At 35.7% G+C, this 18305-nt stretch overlaps 1 protein-coding gene across 6 annotated transcripts in view; it reads left to right on the forward strand.

Annotated features, from left to right (window-relative positions):
• Positions 1-3702: 3702 nt before the first annotated feature.
• The window catches only part of LOC134368992 (probable ubiquitin carboxyl-terminal hydrolase FAF-X), a 133438-nt gene continuing 118835 nt past the window's right edge, over positions 3703-18305 (forward strand). For 5 of the 6 annotated variants that reach the window (XR_010022585.1, XM_063085218.1, XM_063085222.1 and 2 more), the window contains exons 1-3: positions 3703-4024; positions 5586-5634; positions 16573-16821. Coding sequence is in view for 5 of the 6 variants with exons in the window: in XM_063085218.1 (XP_062941288.1) it covers positions 16717-16821 (105 nt within the window). In the remaining variant the exon portion in view is untranslated. Of the gene's footprint in view, positions 4025-5585; positions 5635-13465; positions 13537-16572; positions 16822-18305 lie in introns of those variants that run through there. The other variant, XM_063085219.1, reaches the window with a different exon arrangement.

Raw genomic sequence — 18305 nt, forward strand, 5'->3', positions numbered from 1 at the left:
CCCTTAAAATTTTTAATTTAATGTTTATATAGAAAATTATTTTGTCAACATACAAAGGAAAACATCACAAATTGACTTTAAAGTCAACTGATAAGGAATACATTTAACACATAAAGGTAAACATACTTTTTTTTTAAAAGATGACTGGTAAGGGGATCTTAACCCTTGACTTGGTGTTGTCAGCACCACACTCACCCAGTGAGCTAACTGGCCATCCCTATATGGGATCCGAACCCATGGCCTTGGTGTTATCAGAATTGCACTCTCCCAAGTGGCTGGCCCAAGATTAACATCCTTAATGCATAAAGAACTCTTAAAAATGAATTAGAAAAATCTTAACAGAAATTTGGTGAAAGACATGAGCAGACAAGTCACACACCAACAAGCAATGTAAGTGGCTAATAATACATTCTAAGATGTTCACAGAAATAAATTTCCCCCTTGTTGATGTCTAATTTCATTCCACTGTGGTCAGAGAATATATCTTGTATAACTTCAATCCTTTTATGGCTTATCATGTGGCCTATGTGTCCTTTAAAATAATATGTCTGTGATGATGTTAGGTGGAATATTCTATAAATATATTATGTCTAGATATTTTAGTGTAGTTCATGGTATCTGTATCATTGTTGATCTTCTCTCTGGTTGCTTTACCCAACATACTGAGGGTTTGATGTCTCCAACTATTTTTTTGAAGTGCCTATTTCTTCCTTTAATTTTGTCAGTTTTTCTTTGTGCATTTTCATGCATAAGTCTACAATCATTATAACTTCTTGATGGAATAACACTTTTTAAAAATTATGCCTTTATCTTTGGAAATTTTACCAAAAATTAACAAATTATTTATTTGGTAAATAGCCTTAAAGTCTATTTTGCCCAGTAGTAGTACAGCCGTTTATTTCATTGTTCTTACAGTTGTATTTTTGTGGTTGTCTCAACTTGTGATGTATACTTCTACCTTATGAGGGAGGCTAAGAGGAAGGGAAAGTCCCATACCACTTGGTCACTTTACCTAGATGAGTTTCTCCAAAATCTTTATGGATGAGAAACGCAGATGTTCAGATTGCAAACTGTAACCCCTCCCTGAGAGCTAGGAAGTTAGAGATCCTTGTGATCTAGACTGTACTTTCCTGGAATATAGGTTTCATTCTCCCAAACTTTGGGGCTGGAGGTGAGAGCATGGCTCAAATACCACAAACTTGTGTCTTACAAATTTAGTATAGTTGCTTGAATTAACGTTTCTCCATTTGCTGTACACACTTAGGACAATTTCCAGAGTCTTTTTTCCCTCCTACTTTCAACAGTATGATTGTTTTGTGGGGGATGGTGTCTGTGAAACTGCTTATGTCACCATTCTGAAAGTGCTTCCTTCCACGTTTTTTATAATATCAGTTTCATAGTAAAAGGCAAGTATACTTATCAAGCCCTTCTGGGGAAAAACACAGTGCAGGGAGAAACTGATTGGAAATGTGATGTAATAGTGGATTTTGCTTTATTAAGACAGAACCAGTAAGTAAGAAAGTACTATTAATGCAAAGGAAATGGAAAGACGGCTCTGGACTTAATGACCTTTATTTTATACACTGCCATCTAATCTGTTATACTTACTCAGAACTCATCCTCATTTCCTCTGGTATTAACTGAGTAGAAGATGTCAGAATTGGGAAGTTGTATAGGTCAGGCCCATGCTGGACTCACAGTGATTTTAAACGTAATGCTCATGTTGCTTGTACTACTGTGTAATAGAATCCTTCATCTTTATTCCAAAATCTCATATATTTTATCAGAACAGGCTAACGCAGTAACTTTTAAGTGAAGTAAAATAAACTCCCAGACCCAGTAGTGTACTATTTTGAACTTGTAGTGGTTACACGGGTGTATTTACTTAGTAAATATTAAGTTGTGAAGTTTACAGGAGTTACATCAGACTCCAATAAAGAAAAAATGGCTTGGGCCAGCCCCGTGGCTCACTCGGGAGAGTGCGGCGCTGGGAGCACGGAGGCTGGGAGTTTGGATCCTATATAGGGATGGCCGGTGCACTCACTGGCTGAGTGTGGTGCAGACCACACTGTGCCGAGGGTTACGATCCCCTTACCGGTCAAAAAGAAAAGAAAGAAAAAATGGCTTATGTCTAAATACCACCGATCACTGTTCAAGGGAAAAGAGAAGGCAAAAATAGGCAGGAATAATGTCCAGAGGATCTTTTGGTTATGATTATTACACGGAGGGCAGAGTGTGACAAGCTGTTTGGTAGGGATTAGAAGTTCAGTCTTCATTTAATCATTTCTATCTCAGGTCTTGGGCAAATAAGTTATCCTTTCTAAAGATTTTCCTTGTGGGGCCGGCCCGTGGCTCATTCAGGTGAGTGTGGTTCTGATAACGCCAAGGCCATGGGTTCGGATCCCATATAGGGATGGCCGGTTAGCTCACTGGGTGAGCGTGGTGCTGACAACACCAAGTCAAGGGTTAAGATCCCCTTGCTGGTCATCTTTTTGAAAAAAAATTAAAATAAAAAAAAATAAAGATTTTCCTTGTGGAAAACCACGGATGGCAACAATCACATGTCTTGAAGACTTCATTATGTAATGAGTTAAATGACATCCTAATTCTCAGGAAATCTACAATTGTACATGGATGCTGCTAGGTTACATACAAAATGAGCAAATATTAACAAAAAGAATTCAGCAACATATAATCAATATTCTACACCATGACCAACTGGGATTTATCCCAGGAAAACTGTTTTCACATGGAAAAACGAAATATAGTATATTAATAGATTAAGAAACAAACCCCAAATGATCGATTCTACGTATCTCGCAGGAGATAAACCAGGCTTTTCTCCTATTCCCCTAGAGAGGTGGCCTGGTCAACCATCCCGCTTCACCACTTCCCCCAGGGAAGGGCATTGGGACAGGACAAGCAGTCTGGAATGGCAGATGAGGCGAGAAGGTGTGGTGACCAAACATCTATACCGTGAAACCCCATGGGCCGCAAATCAGTCAGGGATCTCTTCACCTAGGCCCACCTTTTTTTCTCCACGTTCCATGCGGGGAAAGGTGAAGCCCGGTGATGTTTCCAGGCGGGATTTCACTAGCAGGACAGACATTCACAATGTAAAAAACACCAGCTGTGTGAGTGAAACCTTAGTAACGACGCAGAAGCACAGCATATGGTTAATTTCTTCCTCACCAAAGTTTCTAGTCTAGCGTTGCAATGTTTCCAGTCCAGGCCACTCACCCTGACAGCCCCAGTTCATACTAAATTCGAAGCCTCAATAACAGCTTCCCGTTGCGGCCCTTCCTCGAGAACTGGATGGGGTTAAGGACATGGGTCCCTTAGAGGGACCAACGGGACAGCCAGTGCTGCCAGGGTTGTCTACACAGTGTTGTCTTCCCCCACTTATTCTAATACTTCAGATCACTGCAGTCGGTGCTCAGCTTCCCACGCCGAGTACGAAGCCCCTCCCATTTCTGCTGACTCGAGGATAAATCAAGTTGGGAAATAGGAAAGAGGACGGAAAGAAAAGAAGGAGTGGCAAAAGAAGAGGAGCTGAGACAGAGTAGCGTACATGGTGAGAAACAGGGAGAGGGGCGGGGCGAGTGGAGGCTTTGCGTGGCGCTAGGTTTAGTGGGAGTCTGCGTCCCTACGGTTTTTTTTTTTTTCCCCGACTTGCGGGGTCCGCCATATTGAAGAGGACTGGCCTAGCAGACTGCCTCAACTTATCGCGTCCCGCCCGTTCTGGGCTCTTGTCCAGCCCCTTGCAGCTATCAGGCCAAGACACTTGAGTTCCGTTGCTGCCTCTCCGTCCTCGGAAACAGCCATCTCAGCTCCCGGTGCTGGTGTTGGCGCGGAGGCTAGGAGTGAGTCGCACGAGGAGACCAGGTCCGGAACTGCGAACACGGAAAAGTGAAGTGGCGGCTGTTGGAGTAGTAGCAGGAGCTGACGGAGGAGAAACGCACGACCTGGAGTCCATCTGAGCTGAGCGAGATCCTTAGACCCAGTTTCAGCACGAGAAGAACAGGTAAGAGGGCCTTCTGCTTGCCAAGAAAGAGGAGTGCGACGAGGCAGACGCTGCTAGAAGCGAATCTCGGTACTGGTCTTCGGTGCCGCCTTCCCCATGCATCCGGGCCCGAATTGGGCCGCCGCAGCTTGTCGATAGTTTGTAGCCCTTCGTCCCAGATTTAGGACTGAGCCTTGTCGCTGCCTCCCACCACCAAGTGCCCTGGTTCTGGGAATAAGGCGACTTTGTCGCGTGATGAATTAATCGCTCCTCTCAGGCGCTAAGGGAAGAATCTGAGAGAAGATGGGAGGGCTGCGGAAGTGTGTGTGCACGTTTCTTCCTTTCGCTAGCCGGACCGGGGACTTCTTGGTTTGGAGTTCTGGGGGGCCAGAGGTGACACTAATGTCTGTATTTTGGATCGTAAGGGAAAATGTCCGCGACCCCCTTTCCTCCCCAACCCATTACCGTTGTATTGAAGACCGTTGTATTGAAGAGGGGATGGGAAGACTGAGTCTCCATTCTTCCATTCCCGGTTCTGAGTCTGTGCCCGGAGCTAACCGCTCGGAGTCACGGGCCTTGCAGCACGGTCCTCCGCGGACGCGAGGCAGATCTCCACTTTGCATTTGACACCAAACGCCATTATTGAGGTGAAGTGATTTGGGGTAGAACTGGGTGGGCCCCAGGTAGTCCTGACTAACAGGCTGTACACGTCTTGTCCACTTCTCTCAGTAACCCTCAGATTCTTCTCGGACATCTGGCTTGAGTCTGAACCATGTTTCTGTCCTGTAAGTCCCCCTGCCAAAAGGAGGTGAAAAATATAATGAAGAAGTCAATTCCATACTAGCTTGGATCTATCATCTTTCCCTTTTTCTGTTTCTAGATAGAGTTATTCAGTTTGGTAGTGGTAAACCAGGTTTTTGTGACGAGGCATTAGATTTAATGTCTTTTTTCATTATCGTAAAAATGTTAGAGTTAAGAAGCCCTTATGTCTTGTAATTGGTATGAAATTCAGTGCAATCTAGAATTTATGCAGAAATCTTTAAAATGAGAGCACTTATATTAAGGATGTTATTTATGAAATTTCGTTATAACATGACTTAATTTTTCCACTGTGCCGTTTCTGCTACACGTGTTTGAATAATTTATTCAGGAGGTTTTGAACTTAATTTGTTGATGATTGGTAAATGTGCATGCCATATTTTTGTAGGGGGCATTCTCTTACAGGGAGAATACTTCATCTTCTAAATAACATATCTACGCTTTTGAGAGAGAATTTGGGTGCTTTGATTAGGAAGCTTTCAAAAGATCTCTTCTTGGAACTAATTATCACTAGTAATTAATTATACGGTGAGTACTAGTTAACCGTAATCTACATTAATTTTTATCTAAAACAACATCTCTAAAGACCGTAAACTTCTATGTTTTTTCTTGGTCTGCTAATTTAACGAACTGCCATTTTTGTCTTCGCAAATGCGGAAGTGTTTAAAGACTTGTGTGCAAAAGAGGGTTAGCCTGTGTTTTCTCTATTTGAAAACTTTTTCATATGGTTTTAACTTTAACATTTTTAACTTTATTATTCCAGTGTTTTGGAAGAATGAAAGCCTGAAGAGTTTGCAGTTGGTGTTTCAAGGGTGAGCTCAGAATGTTTATTTTCACTGACTTCAAAATGATATTGTTGAATTTTTATTTCTTATTCTTAACCTTTCCCTATATAATATTTACATGAACGTTTAGTACGTCATCTGGACATTTTCTTCTTTTGTTGCTTGGGCTTAAAAATACTTGATGTATCTTCTAAACTTGGACAAACTTTCTGTAGTTACTGAACAACAGAAAGAACATGATGTTTGAGAATCTAAAGTAGTAATTTTTAAGAGTAGATTGCATCTTACCATATTACTGGAATCTCTTGTTGGCTTTTGGATGGTTGGTTACCCGTCTTGGTACCAATGGAAATGGTAAACAAGATTTACTTTGGGTCATTCTTCTTCTAGGATTTTGGAATGCTTTTTCCAAATTTTTAATGAGATACTTTTTTGGATATCTCCTAATAGATAGTTTTTCTTTAATAATGTACTCATAATGCAGCTAACAGTGTGAATGTTTGTCATGAAATTTTAACTGTCTGTTCTTGATTAGTCGCACAGATGTATGCTTTGATTTAATGTTTGTTGTTTTATAAGATCAATTTTTAAACTATAGTAGAAGGCCTTACATATTGTTTTAGCATTTTAGTATAGAAACTAACTTTTTTTTTTTTTTTAAAAGATGACCGGTAAGGGGATCTTAACCCTTGACTTGGTGTTGTCAGCACCACGCTCAGCCAGTGAGCAAACCGGCCATCCCTATATGGGATCCGAACCCGGGGCCTTGGTGTTATCAGCACCGCACTCTCCCAAGTGAGCCATGGGCCGGCCCGAAACTAACTTTTTTTTAAACTGAGTTAACGATAATTATTTCAGAGCTAGACTTTTTAAAAAAAATGTGTATGCATTAAAAGAATAAATTTAATAAATTTTGGGGGGTAATAAACTGGAAATAAATTTTATCCTTTGGTTATTGTGTCCGTTAATTCAACAGGTTTATTGAGATATAATCTATATCTAAAATTTATCCTTTTATGTATACAAATCATTGATTTTTGTGAAGTTTACTGAGTTGTGAAATCATCACCCAGCTCAGTTTTAGAACACTTGCGTCACTCTAGCAGATTGCTTTGGCTTCTTTGCAGTCATTCTCTGCTCACACCTTCAACTGTAGACAATCTCTAATGTATAGATTAGCCTTTTTTGGGTGTTTCACCTAAGTGGAATAATACAATAGGTAGTCTTTGTCTGCTTTCACTTAGATAATTTTTGAGATTTATTCATTTGGTAAATATGGACAGTATTGCATCTTTTTATGCTATTGGTGTTGTGTGCATAGATATACCGCATTTTGTTTACCTGTCCATTTTGTTTACCCTGCACATTTGGGTCGTTCGTTTACCCATCCACCGGCTGCACATTTGGATTGTTTTCAGTTTGGGGCTTTTTAACAAAGCTGCTAAAAACATTAATGCACAAGTGTTTGTATGTGAACAATTATGTTTTAATTGTGTTGGGTGAATACCCCGAAGCAGAATTTCATGTTTTGGCAATTGCTTAAGTTAAATATAAATTTACAGTACAACATGAAATTCTGCTTTGTGGTATTTACCCAACACAATTAAAACATTATTAGTTTAGCTATTTTTTCTCCGATTTCTTGTTCTTTTCTTCTTGCGTCTAAGAAATCTTTGCCTAACTGAAGGTCATAAAGATTTACTTACTTTTCTCCAAGGATTTTATGTTTATAGTACTCATATTTGGCTTACAGTCATTTGGATTAGCATTTGTGTAGTGTGTGAGGTAGGCATTCACATTTATTCTTGTGGATATCCATTTGTTGAAATGACTTTTATTTCTGTGTTGAATGGGCTTGGTACTCTTGTTGGAAATCATTTCACATAAATGTAAAAACTTATTTCTGGACTTTCAGTTCTGTACTGTTGAGCTGCATGTCTATCTTTGTGCCAGCAAGGGGCAAACTAATTTTTAGTCTAAATGAGAGTAACACTTCTTAATGTTTTTTTAAAAATTGTGATAAAATACACGTAACATAAATATAACATCTTAACTATTTTTAAGTGTATGGTTCAGTGATATTAAGTATATTCACGTTGTTATATAACTGTAATAATGGTAATACTTTTATGGTAAACTTCCTTGCATTTTCACTCTTGCTGTGTGTTTCCTGAATCTTGATCTATTTTTCTTTATTTCCATAATAGATTTTTACCTTTCATTTGGTTCTCTCAGGAGTTATGTCCTTGAAAGTCATTATTCTTTCTTTATCATAAATCTGACATTAGTATTTGAGAAGGAGTTAAGCAGAGCTTTTCTGAACCTCGACATCACATTAGGGTCCTTTGTAGGGGAAGAGCTTTTAAAATAACAGAGATACCTGTCCAGCATACCTCTCCCACTGCCCCTTTATTTAATTGGTTTAATATGAGGCTGGACAAAGTGATCTTTAAAAGTACTGCTGAATAACCAAAAATTTCTTGCATGCATTTGTTAATTTTTTAGATGGATAAATAATAAAGTTTTATTTAAATTAATAGTTTTTTATTAACAATGAGCTGTCCTGTTAATGTTAATTATGCTAGCACTAGGCAAGCATTTTGTTTCATCATCTTATGTAGATAACTCTTATTTCCATATACAAATAAGAAAATTGGGTTCTCATAGGCTCATCTAGTGGTCATGCCAACTGTATTGCCATAGTGTGCCTTAATTAAAATCACTGATTTACATGTTTTTTCTTTATAAATATTTGAAAATTGATTTGTTTTACGTATTATTAAAATGGTCTGTTATTTGAGAACTAACTCAACTAGCCACAGATTGAAACTTGATTAAAACTTAATTAAAACTTTCCATTGAATTGCTTTCTCCATTCCTTTGCTTCCCAACATATGCAGGACATTCTAGTTGATAGGATTAATCTTTAAAAATGTTTAGTTAACATAATGTTCTTAAAAGATAAAATCGAGGCATTTGTCTTTCTGTCAGTTACTTACATCGTCCCATAAATGAATATTTTTTGTGTGTGAATTTGTATTATCTCAATTTAAGAATTTTAAGTTTTATGTAGTATTTACAGTTGGTCTGCTTTATACAGAGGTTTTTCAAAACTAAACTATTATGGATGTGCTTTGTGTATGTGAAGTTTACAGTGTTTACAAAGTTATTAAAATAGAAATAACAGATACATGTTTGTTGTTTCTTATTTTTCTTTTTTATGCTTGAATGTGCTAAATTCCTTATTCAGAGAAAAAGGCCGTAATTACAGTTTGTGAAGGTTATTAATGTGTCACACACTCTTCATAGATCTATTTAGGAAATAGTGTGAAAAGTAGAACTACTGGAATAATTCTATTTAAATCCTTATTGTTATAAGGGGAAGAAAAAAAATACATGAAATTTGTTGCATTTTATGTATATTGGAGTTTGAATTTAACATATCCCAAACTTTCTAATTTTACTCTTGATAATAAAGTGATAACCGTTGTAATATACTATTGAGGAATAAAGTATGAAAAACATTGTGTTTTGATGGAAAATCTTACGTGAATTTATTCTTTCACTATGTTTGTGCTAGTTGTAGGCTTTGTTAAGCATATACACATATATACTGTAAATATACTTGACAACAAATACTTTTTTCTTATTCTAGCCTCAAATTCATTGTGTAATTGGGGTTTTCTACCTGGGGAATTTTCTTGAAAAATGCTTTTACCTAGGTCTCACTCTGGGAAAGACATGTTGATTGAGTATGTCTGGGATTGAACCTAGGTATTAAAGAAAAAAAAAAGAAAAGAAACTTCACATGTGATTCTAATGCACAGCTAGGTTTTTAGCAGTTCAATTAGGGGGAGTTTTGTTTTACTTAAAGTATTTCTGCTGTTAGGCAACAGACTCCGCTTTTGAGTGGTTAGTGTCATAAGTAGTGCTGGTAAAAAATCTCACACCCAAACTTTACACAAGATAGGTTGTGGAAAAGATAATAGTTCATTTGATGAAAAACTGGGGTTCCACGTGAAATAGGATATGACTGTATTTGTTTATCATTTACTGAGCATCTTATAGTTTCATTTCTAAAAATACATCTTAAGGCATTGTTTCATTTTCACCCTTTCAACAGATATTTATTGGTCATCTGTTATGTGCCAGGGACTATCATAGGTGCATATGTGTCAGTGTAAAAAATGGTCAAAAGATTGCTTTTCCCCACGACCTGAGGTTGTATAAAGTAAGTGAGATAAAACCAGCCAGTTTTTTGTAGCTCTGGTTTGGTAATATGGGTAACAGTCTTTCTTTTTGCTCAGTAAAGGTGCTACAATACATTGTGGTATTAAACAAATGGATTTTCTCTGGTATGTTCCAGTTTATTGTCAGTTAAAAAATAGAAATTCATTCTAAACTTCAGTCTTCCTCTATGCAACAAGATAGTAGTTCAGGATTCTGTAAGTGTTTGTTTAATGGCTTTAAGAATAACAGCCCTTGATAAAGCTTTTAATTTTTGGTTAGATGACATATATTAAGGCACGTTTCCTCTTCCATTGTCATTCCTTTTCTGTGTCTATGCTCTATCAGTTGTCTTTGTGGTGTATGTTTGTTCTTCTAAGTTTTGATTATGTTTTATCAGGTGCTTTGATTACTGTCTTTCTTCAGATCTTATCTTGAATATTAGTGGTATTTACTTGGTCAGAATTAAGGAGCTGATTTATCATCAGCACTGGTAAATGCTGACATTTGGATTGTAATCATTTATTGAAGTAGTAGTCATCATTTCAGCATTCTCTGTGTGACTTCTTTCTATTTTTGTGGTTTGCTAATTGTTTTCATTACTTGGAGTGACTTGACTTCACCTGTTCTTTTAAAGATGAGTGTTGCAGGAATGGATCTTAGATTTAATTAAACTCCTTCTTTTTCAGATGAAAAAACTGTCCCATAGAGATGAAGTAGCTTGACCAAAACGGTGCACTGTTCATGCATTACCTTTTCTGTGAAGGTACTGTCATGCTGTCATATCTAACAAGTCTAATAAGTCTTGTTAGGAACCTCTGAATTTCTAATGCCTATTTTATTCCTCTTATAAACTCTCTTAGTGCTTGGGTTACTTTATATTTGTTGATTCTCTTACGAGCTGGATAATAAGCTTTTGGGCAAGATCAGAGATCCTCTCTTTTATTTGTGTTTTTTGTAGAACATTTAGAATAATATTGTATCTTGTAACTGACACAAAGAGGGGAGTTTTTGATTTGATTTCCAAAACCTAGCACTGCTTGTGCAAGATTGGTGTATTATTTGATGACATTGATGAATCACATGAGCATTAAACATATTGGAGAAAACAAAGTTAAGCTGTTTTTCCCTTTGGATGATATTTGAGTTAGTAATTTGGAGAATTTGGAGATTAGATTTTATGTTCTAACTGAGCATGTAAAGTAGAATGAGAAGAAGATTTGAAAAGAAAAAAGGGAACAAAAAAGTCTCCCTTTGCCATTCTTTATGCCTGTTTTATTTAACTGACTTATGTGGTCATTGAGGCTTGTAACATTACTGAGTACATTTCACTTTGCTGGTCTTTTTCATTCAGTAGATATTTCTGTGCACTTATAAACTGGTCTATTTGTTTTTAACCTGGGCATCAGAAATGTAAAAATTATTGTATGGTTTTAGATCTATGTTCTTCTTAAATATGATATTTTGACTCTCAGGAATTTGAATGCACTCATAGTAGTTCTTGAATAACTTACAGCAGTGGTTTTCAAACTCGAATATTCAGAAAAATTTACCCGGAGGGCTAATTAAAAACATCAATTACTGGTCTCTGTCAGACTTTTAGATTACAAGCCTAGAGTGAGATCTTGAAAATTTGTATTTTTGATAAGTTCTGAGGTGATACTGAAGATACTCTTCTGAAACATACTTGGAGAATCATAGTTAAGAATTTACTTTCATTGTATCACAGATATTGTTAGAGATTTTATGATGATGTATTGTACTCTAGAATTAGGAAAATATTGTAAAAATGTGTAAGTCTGTTGTTTAATTCTGACTTATTTAACTTCTTCCATGTTTTCAAGAACGTGCTAATTTAGGATGATGTCTGTATTTGAAGTGCTTGCCTAGACCTTTATAGAAATAAGTACAGATAGTCTCATTTAATTATATTTTAATAAATATATTTATTATATCCTTTACAATAGCACAGAATGCCTCCTCCACTCAAAGAGCTTTCTGGCATCTACAAGGTTATTGTTATTTCCTTGTTTAAAGTTATACTTCCCTTATTAGGCTTGATAATGAAGATTATTAGAATTGTTGGCTTGGACCTGGTAAACTGGATAGACAGATAAGGACTAATAGTTACAGGAGAATTCTAACATAGTATGTCCACACATATATTCTTTGCCTGATATTGGATGTTGTCATTATCTGAGCCCTGCCAATATCAGCTGTTTGAAATTGAATTGCTCTTATTTGAGGATTTTTTTTTAGTAGCACTCAGGACAAGCTGAGTGCAGGAATTATGTCGGAGAATGAAGGCAGGCTTGTTTGGCCTCCTTTCAGCAACATGTAACTACATGAAATTGGTCTGTCAGGTATACTTACTTTTCATTTCCTGCTCCTTCTCTCAAATATTGTTCAAAACTTTTATCAAGCTAATTCCTCTAGAATAAAATTATTTTGAGATAGCTTCTTTTCATGGTTATTTAACTTTCTTGCATCTCAATGAACTTTCCACAATTAATGTGGATGCTGTGACCTTTCCTATTACTATTCCATGTCATTCTTTTAAAAAATTTTTTGCTCTGTTTTCTGTCATCATGTTTGACCTGCACTGCCCAGTTCATATGCCTACTTCATGAAGTATTATCTGTTTATCTCCAATTGTTAATGATTTACACTTTCTTTAAACTTCGGTAGTACTTTCTCATAAACTTAACGCATTGTCTTTTCTTCTACTGTAATTTAACTTTATATCTACTAGCATGGTCTCTGGCTCATTAGGTGTTGTTGAATAATTTTATTTACTTCCCCCTACTTGTGTAGGGATAACTCCATTATAAAATCAAAAGAAACAGTTCTTTTATATATGATATGCAAAGATTTCCCTGGGCTGAAGAGGAGTAAAGCTTATCAGCATTTCAGCATTTCTGACTGGTTGCGGGGAGTGTGGTAGTAAATAAAGTGTCATTGTGTTGGTCAAGAGACTTGGGTTTACAGTTTTAGCTCCTCAGCCAACTGATGAGCAAGTTATTTAACCTCACTGAAGATGCAAAATGAGAGACTTGGACTAAGTCACTGCTATATCTTACCTTATTATAACTTTTGAATTGTGTTCATTCATTGAATATTATGCTAGGCCCAGAGGGATGGGAAAGTGGTTAGTCTCCATTTTTAAGGCTGCCAGACAGGTCTTTAATTATACAATGCATAGTTAAAATAAAGGTGTGAAATGTAGAGTAATAGATGAGATGAAGAAAATTATTCTAGTCTGAGGTCGAATACTGTTTGCTGGTTTTCAAAGCTGTAGTATTTTGGTGGCTTCATGAATTAGTTGAAGTTTTTCCAGGAAATAGAAACAATTTGAGATGAAGAAATGGAAGTGTGTCATATATTTAGAGAACGAATAGTAGTAAAATGAGAAGAAACACAATATTTAAGAGGTAAATCTGGGACGTGAGTCTAGAAAGCTAGTTTGAGTGAGACTATATCATAAGATATTTCACATGCCATTTGAAGGTACTTCTATTTTATTTTTTATCAGTGAAGTGGATCTTTTTTTCATTTGGGAAAGTGAAACATAAACAAATTTGTTTGTTTCCTAGAGAGGTTGTGAGACAATTCTGGTGGCTGAGCAGAGGATGTGTTGAAGATGAGACTAGTAGCTGAAGAACTGAAAAATATTTTTACAGTTTGGATGTGAGATATTTTGAGGTATGTTTTATTGAATGAAGTTAAGCAGTGAGATCTGTGATGGTACCACGGTCAGGGAGAGATTCTTCTAATGTGGCTTGAACTTATTTGTTACTGAATTAAATTCTGAATTAAGAGGAAAGATATTTCTGTATTAGTTACGTATGCTACATTAGAAAATATCACACAATTTAGCAGCTTAAAATAATAAATACTACCTTTTAGTTTCTGCAGATGCAGTTTTCTTACTGAAGTCTTGACTCTGGCTGGATTATCAATATCCAAGATGGCTCACTCACATGACTCTGGGCAGGAAAGTGGAGGCCTTATTTCCTTGCTAGCAGTTGTCTAGGAGGTATCATCTTGGGAGGCGTGCTTCAGTGTTTTGGGGCAAGTGTCAGCTCCCATGTTGAGGATACCATTATTAAGCTTTAAGAACATTAATGCTGCTAAAAGTTATTGTAGCATGTTAGGGAAAATAACATTGAGAGGAATCTTTGTTATTCTAACTTGAAAAACAAAAGTGTGCAGTGATTAATGGGTGGTACACATGGTTTCAGATAAAATTTGTGGTGATTGTTTTTCATCACAGTAAGATAGTTAGCCAAAAGAGTTTATTGTTTCTGTTGCATTTCTTAGGAGGCTAGTGGTTCTCTAACCTTTTGATTTCAAGTCCCTTTTACACTGTAAAAAGTTTTGAGCGTTTCATAAAGCTTTAGTTTATGTGTGTTATGTCCTGATTTAAAATTATTTATTAACTTTATTGAAAAAAATACAAAACGAATTTACTAGTTAACATTTTATGAAAAATTACTGTTTTCCTAGTCAAGAATTATTTTGTATTTTGAATAATCTCTCCCTGTCTCTCAAAATTGTAGCATATCTCTGAGGTACAGAGTTGAATATCAATACCTGTGTGCAGTAGGTAGTACAAAGTGGGATAATTAGTATATTCAGCATTGTACAAGGTACTTGTTTTTCATGGTCCTTTACCAGTTCTGGCCAGGTCTGTTTTCTCTCTAATCTTAGTCTAGTGGAAATTTCTCCTAACTTGGTTTTTCATTTTCTTGTTTTTATTTTTAGAATTTTTAATCATTTAAAATTTTTTTATTCTTTATTATTACATATTAATTATTACAAATTGTGATATTTCTTTTATGTCCTTTAACAGACCTATCACCTCCCAAACCCCCGTCCTCCCTCCCCCACATCTCTAGTATCCTTAGATTTGTTTTCTCATTCTGTAAGTTCAGTGTATTGTTGTGGTCTCTTCTTTCCTTCCTTACTTCCTCTTTCCCTTCCTCCTTCCTTCCGTCCCTCACTCCCTTCCAATTGAGAGAGTGAGAACATATGATATTTCTCTTTTCTTGTCTGGCTTATTTCACTTCACCTTATTTTCTCCACTCATCCATGTTGCTGCAAATGGCAGAATTTCATTCTTTTTTAATGACTGAGTAGTATTCCATTCTGTATATATACCACATTTTTCATTTTGTTTTTAAAGAATAGTGTACATCTGCTCTTAACCTCAGTAGTGCTCAATATTGTCTTAAAAATTTTTCTTGTCAATCTTGTTACTGAAAAAAATGTAGTATCTCATTTTTATAGTTTGTTTTGTCATGATTAGTGAGGTTGAAAGGGTGTGTGTGTAGTGGTTTAACCATGGTTCTGGAGCCAGATTTCATAGTTTAGAATCCCATTTTGCTACTTAGTACTGATGTGAGCAGATTAGTTTTTTGCTTTCTATGCCTCTATTTACTTATCTGTAAAAGGATATAATAGTTCTATTCATAAGTTTGTTTGGAGAAATGAAGTGCTTCACATAGTGCCTTTTAAAAAGTGCTGATGTATTCAATTGGTTATTTAACTTATGTATTAGTCTTATACATCTTTCTTTGACTTTTCTTTTTATACTCTTTGCTCTTCTGTTTCCTTTTTTTTTTTTTTTTTTTGGTAATGTTTTGATGTTGCGAATTATTTCTTCTACACTGCTTGACTTTCAGCTATTAATCTTTATGGAGCCAAATCTAGTTTCAGTCTGGCGACACATTACAGTAACCTTGAACATTTTAAAGAAATACTTATTACTAGGTAGGCCTCTGATATTTTGATGTCTCTAGCTGGAGCATGGACATCAGCATTCTTTTAAAAGTCCTTCAGGAAGTTCTGATTTGTAATTTCTGATCAAAACCACTGGAATAATGAATATGGAAAGTAAAGGATTTGGTTGGTTTAGACGTACTTCCTTGCTGGTCAAGTTGCAAAGTACTCCCACTGTTAAACAGGAAACTGCTGTGTGTAATCCTGATAGAATTCCTATAATATACTGTGCATTCCTCTAAAAGACTGGCAGAAAGGACTTTGGCACAAAGTACTTGGAAAAGTAGAGACCTGAGGTGCTTGACAGATGATTTCGGAGAAGTATGGGACAGATTAAACCTTTTAAAATTAGAAAAATAGCCTCAAAGTTTATGTGTAAATTACTTGACAACTTGTTTAAACCAATTTATAATGCCCTAGTACAGTGATGTGTTGGTCATGCATTCTATCTTGAATTGTTTGTAAAAATCAGATATATGAGTTTCCTTATGTTTGCGTAGTACATATTCACAGTGTATTTAAGGCAGCAATTGATTCACAGATTCCTCTGTAAATCAAATGACAAATAAGGCCTTTGCATTCTTTTTGGAATATTGTATAATATTAAGATTATACTTTTTCTGTTTTCTTCGTATAACTGCTGGTACAACAATGTGATTTTACAAAGGTAAGTAAAATTATTAATAGAACATTTGCTTTTCACTTGTCTCTAATTTTTCTTTTTTTTTTTTTTTATCTGCAGCTGGGTGGTACAGGGATCTGAATCCTTGACCTTGGTGTTACAACACCAGCTGAGCTAACCAGCCAGTTGTATCTAATTTTCATAATTCTCTGTTATTGACCATAATGGTTAATATTCTCTGGTAAAGTTACTGTGCATATTAAAATGGGAATAATTTCTTACTTCTCTTTTTAATACCTAAAACAATTGTACCTTTTTTTCTCTTTTACTTTCAGGTTATGAAATGGTCTCTGCAAGATGGTCTACCCTTGAATTTGGAGAATTTTAATATATGCTGATATTTCATCTTCTATAAGTGGACTATAATTTTGTTTCTTAGCACAACTGCGTAAACAGACAAAATAGCAAAGATCTGTTCTATGTCGAGTATGACAGCCACAACTCGTAGCTCTCCATTAGGAGGGAATGACAGCCAGGGCCAGGCTTCTGATGGACAGTCGGAGGCCCCCTTCCAGCAGAACCAGGTAGGATTAAGGCTGTGTTGTTTTGGGCATTATGGAATGTGAAATAATGGAGCATGTCTTGAGTAATTTGTGATCATAAACGCTATTGTCATTTTAAGTTGTACTTAAGAAAATGACTGTGGCTCTTAGTAATAGGAAACCTCATGTACTCTATAGGCTTGAAAGTGTAGTTGTATGTTTTTCTGTGTCTAAGACCCTCCATGAATCTGAGGGCAAAATTATTGCATTAGTCTTTGTAACTTTGGTTATACGCATAGACTCAAGTCAGATGTTTATGTTCAAATCTCATCTTTGTACCATATTAACCTTATGATTTTGGGTAAGTGCTGTAATAGCTAAACTTCATTTTTCATATCTGTAAAATGAGGATAAATGAAATAGTATGTACAAGAAGTTTAACAGATTTTAATGTCAAAGTTTTGTGCTGGCTAGTTGGAAATAATTGCTTCTTTTTCTGTTCTCTGGAAGAATTTGTGTAAGATAAATGAATATTTATAAAGGGTTAATATAACTCCTTTTTTGTTTCTGATACTGACAATTTGTCTTTAATTTTTCTTGCCCAGTTTTTCTAGGGGACTTTATCAATTGTATTTAACTTTAAAAAGTAAAGTTTTGTAAAGTTTTGGCTTTGATTTGTTTTCCTGTATTATGTCTTATTCTTCTAATCATTATTAGCTTAATCTCCCCGCAGATAGCTTATTATTTTATTATTTTCTAGTTTCTTGAGATAGATACTGAGATAATTCATTTTCAGTTTTTCGTCTTTTTTAAAAACATGTGTTTTAGACTGTAAATTTCATGAAATTACATCTCAGAACTTTTGATGTGTTTATGTCCCTTGTCATTTAGTTAACACATTTGCTAAATTGTGTTTTCGTTTCTAATTTGATGTAAGAATTTTTAAAGAAACATAGGTGCTTTGTTTTCAAGCAGCTGGGGGATTTTCTAGTATACCTTTTTGTCATTGGTTTGTAGCTTAGTTCCTCTGTAAATAGAGAATGTATTTTCTCTGAAATATATTTTCTCTGGTATTACTATTTGGGAATTTGTTGAGGTTTAATGTATGATCCAGTATACAGTTAATTTCTATTGAATGAGCACTTTGAAAAAAAAAAAAAAAACTATCTTCTGCCTTACATGCAACTGATATGCATTTGTTGTGGATATCATTTATTTTCAGTTTGCTTATTATGCTTTTCAGATGTTCTATATGCTTTTATTGTTTTGCTTTAAGTCTACTGGTTTTATTACTATTTAGTAGATATGTTAATCTCCACTGTAATTATGGACTTGCACATTTCAATGTTGTGTTCAATTTTTGCTACACATATTTTGAACCTGTAAGATGCATAAAGATTGAAATTGTGCTGTTTTCTTCATGATTGACCATTAGTGTTCCTCCAGAGATCTCTTTAATCTCCAGTAATTTTTCCTACCTAAAAGTCTACCTTTCACATATTAGTAAAACTACTATCTTTGTTGGG

The sequence above is a fragment of the Cynocephalus volans genome, chromosome Y (genome assembly GCF_027409185.1).
Source record: "Cynocephalus volans isolate mCynVol1 chromosome Y, mCynVol1.pri, whole genome shotgun sequence".
NCBI lineage: Eukaryota > Metazoa > Chordata > Mammalia > Dermoptera > Cynocephalidae > Cynocephalus > Cynocephalus volans.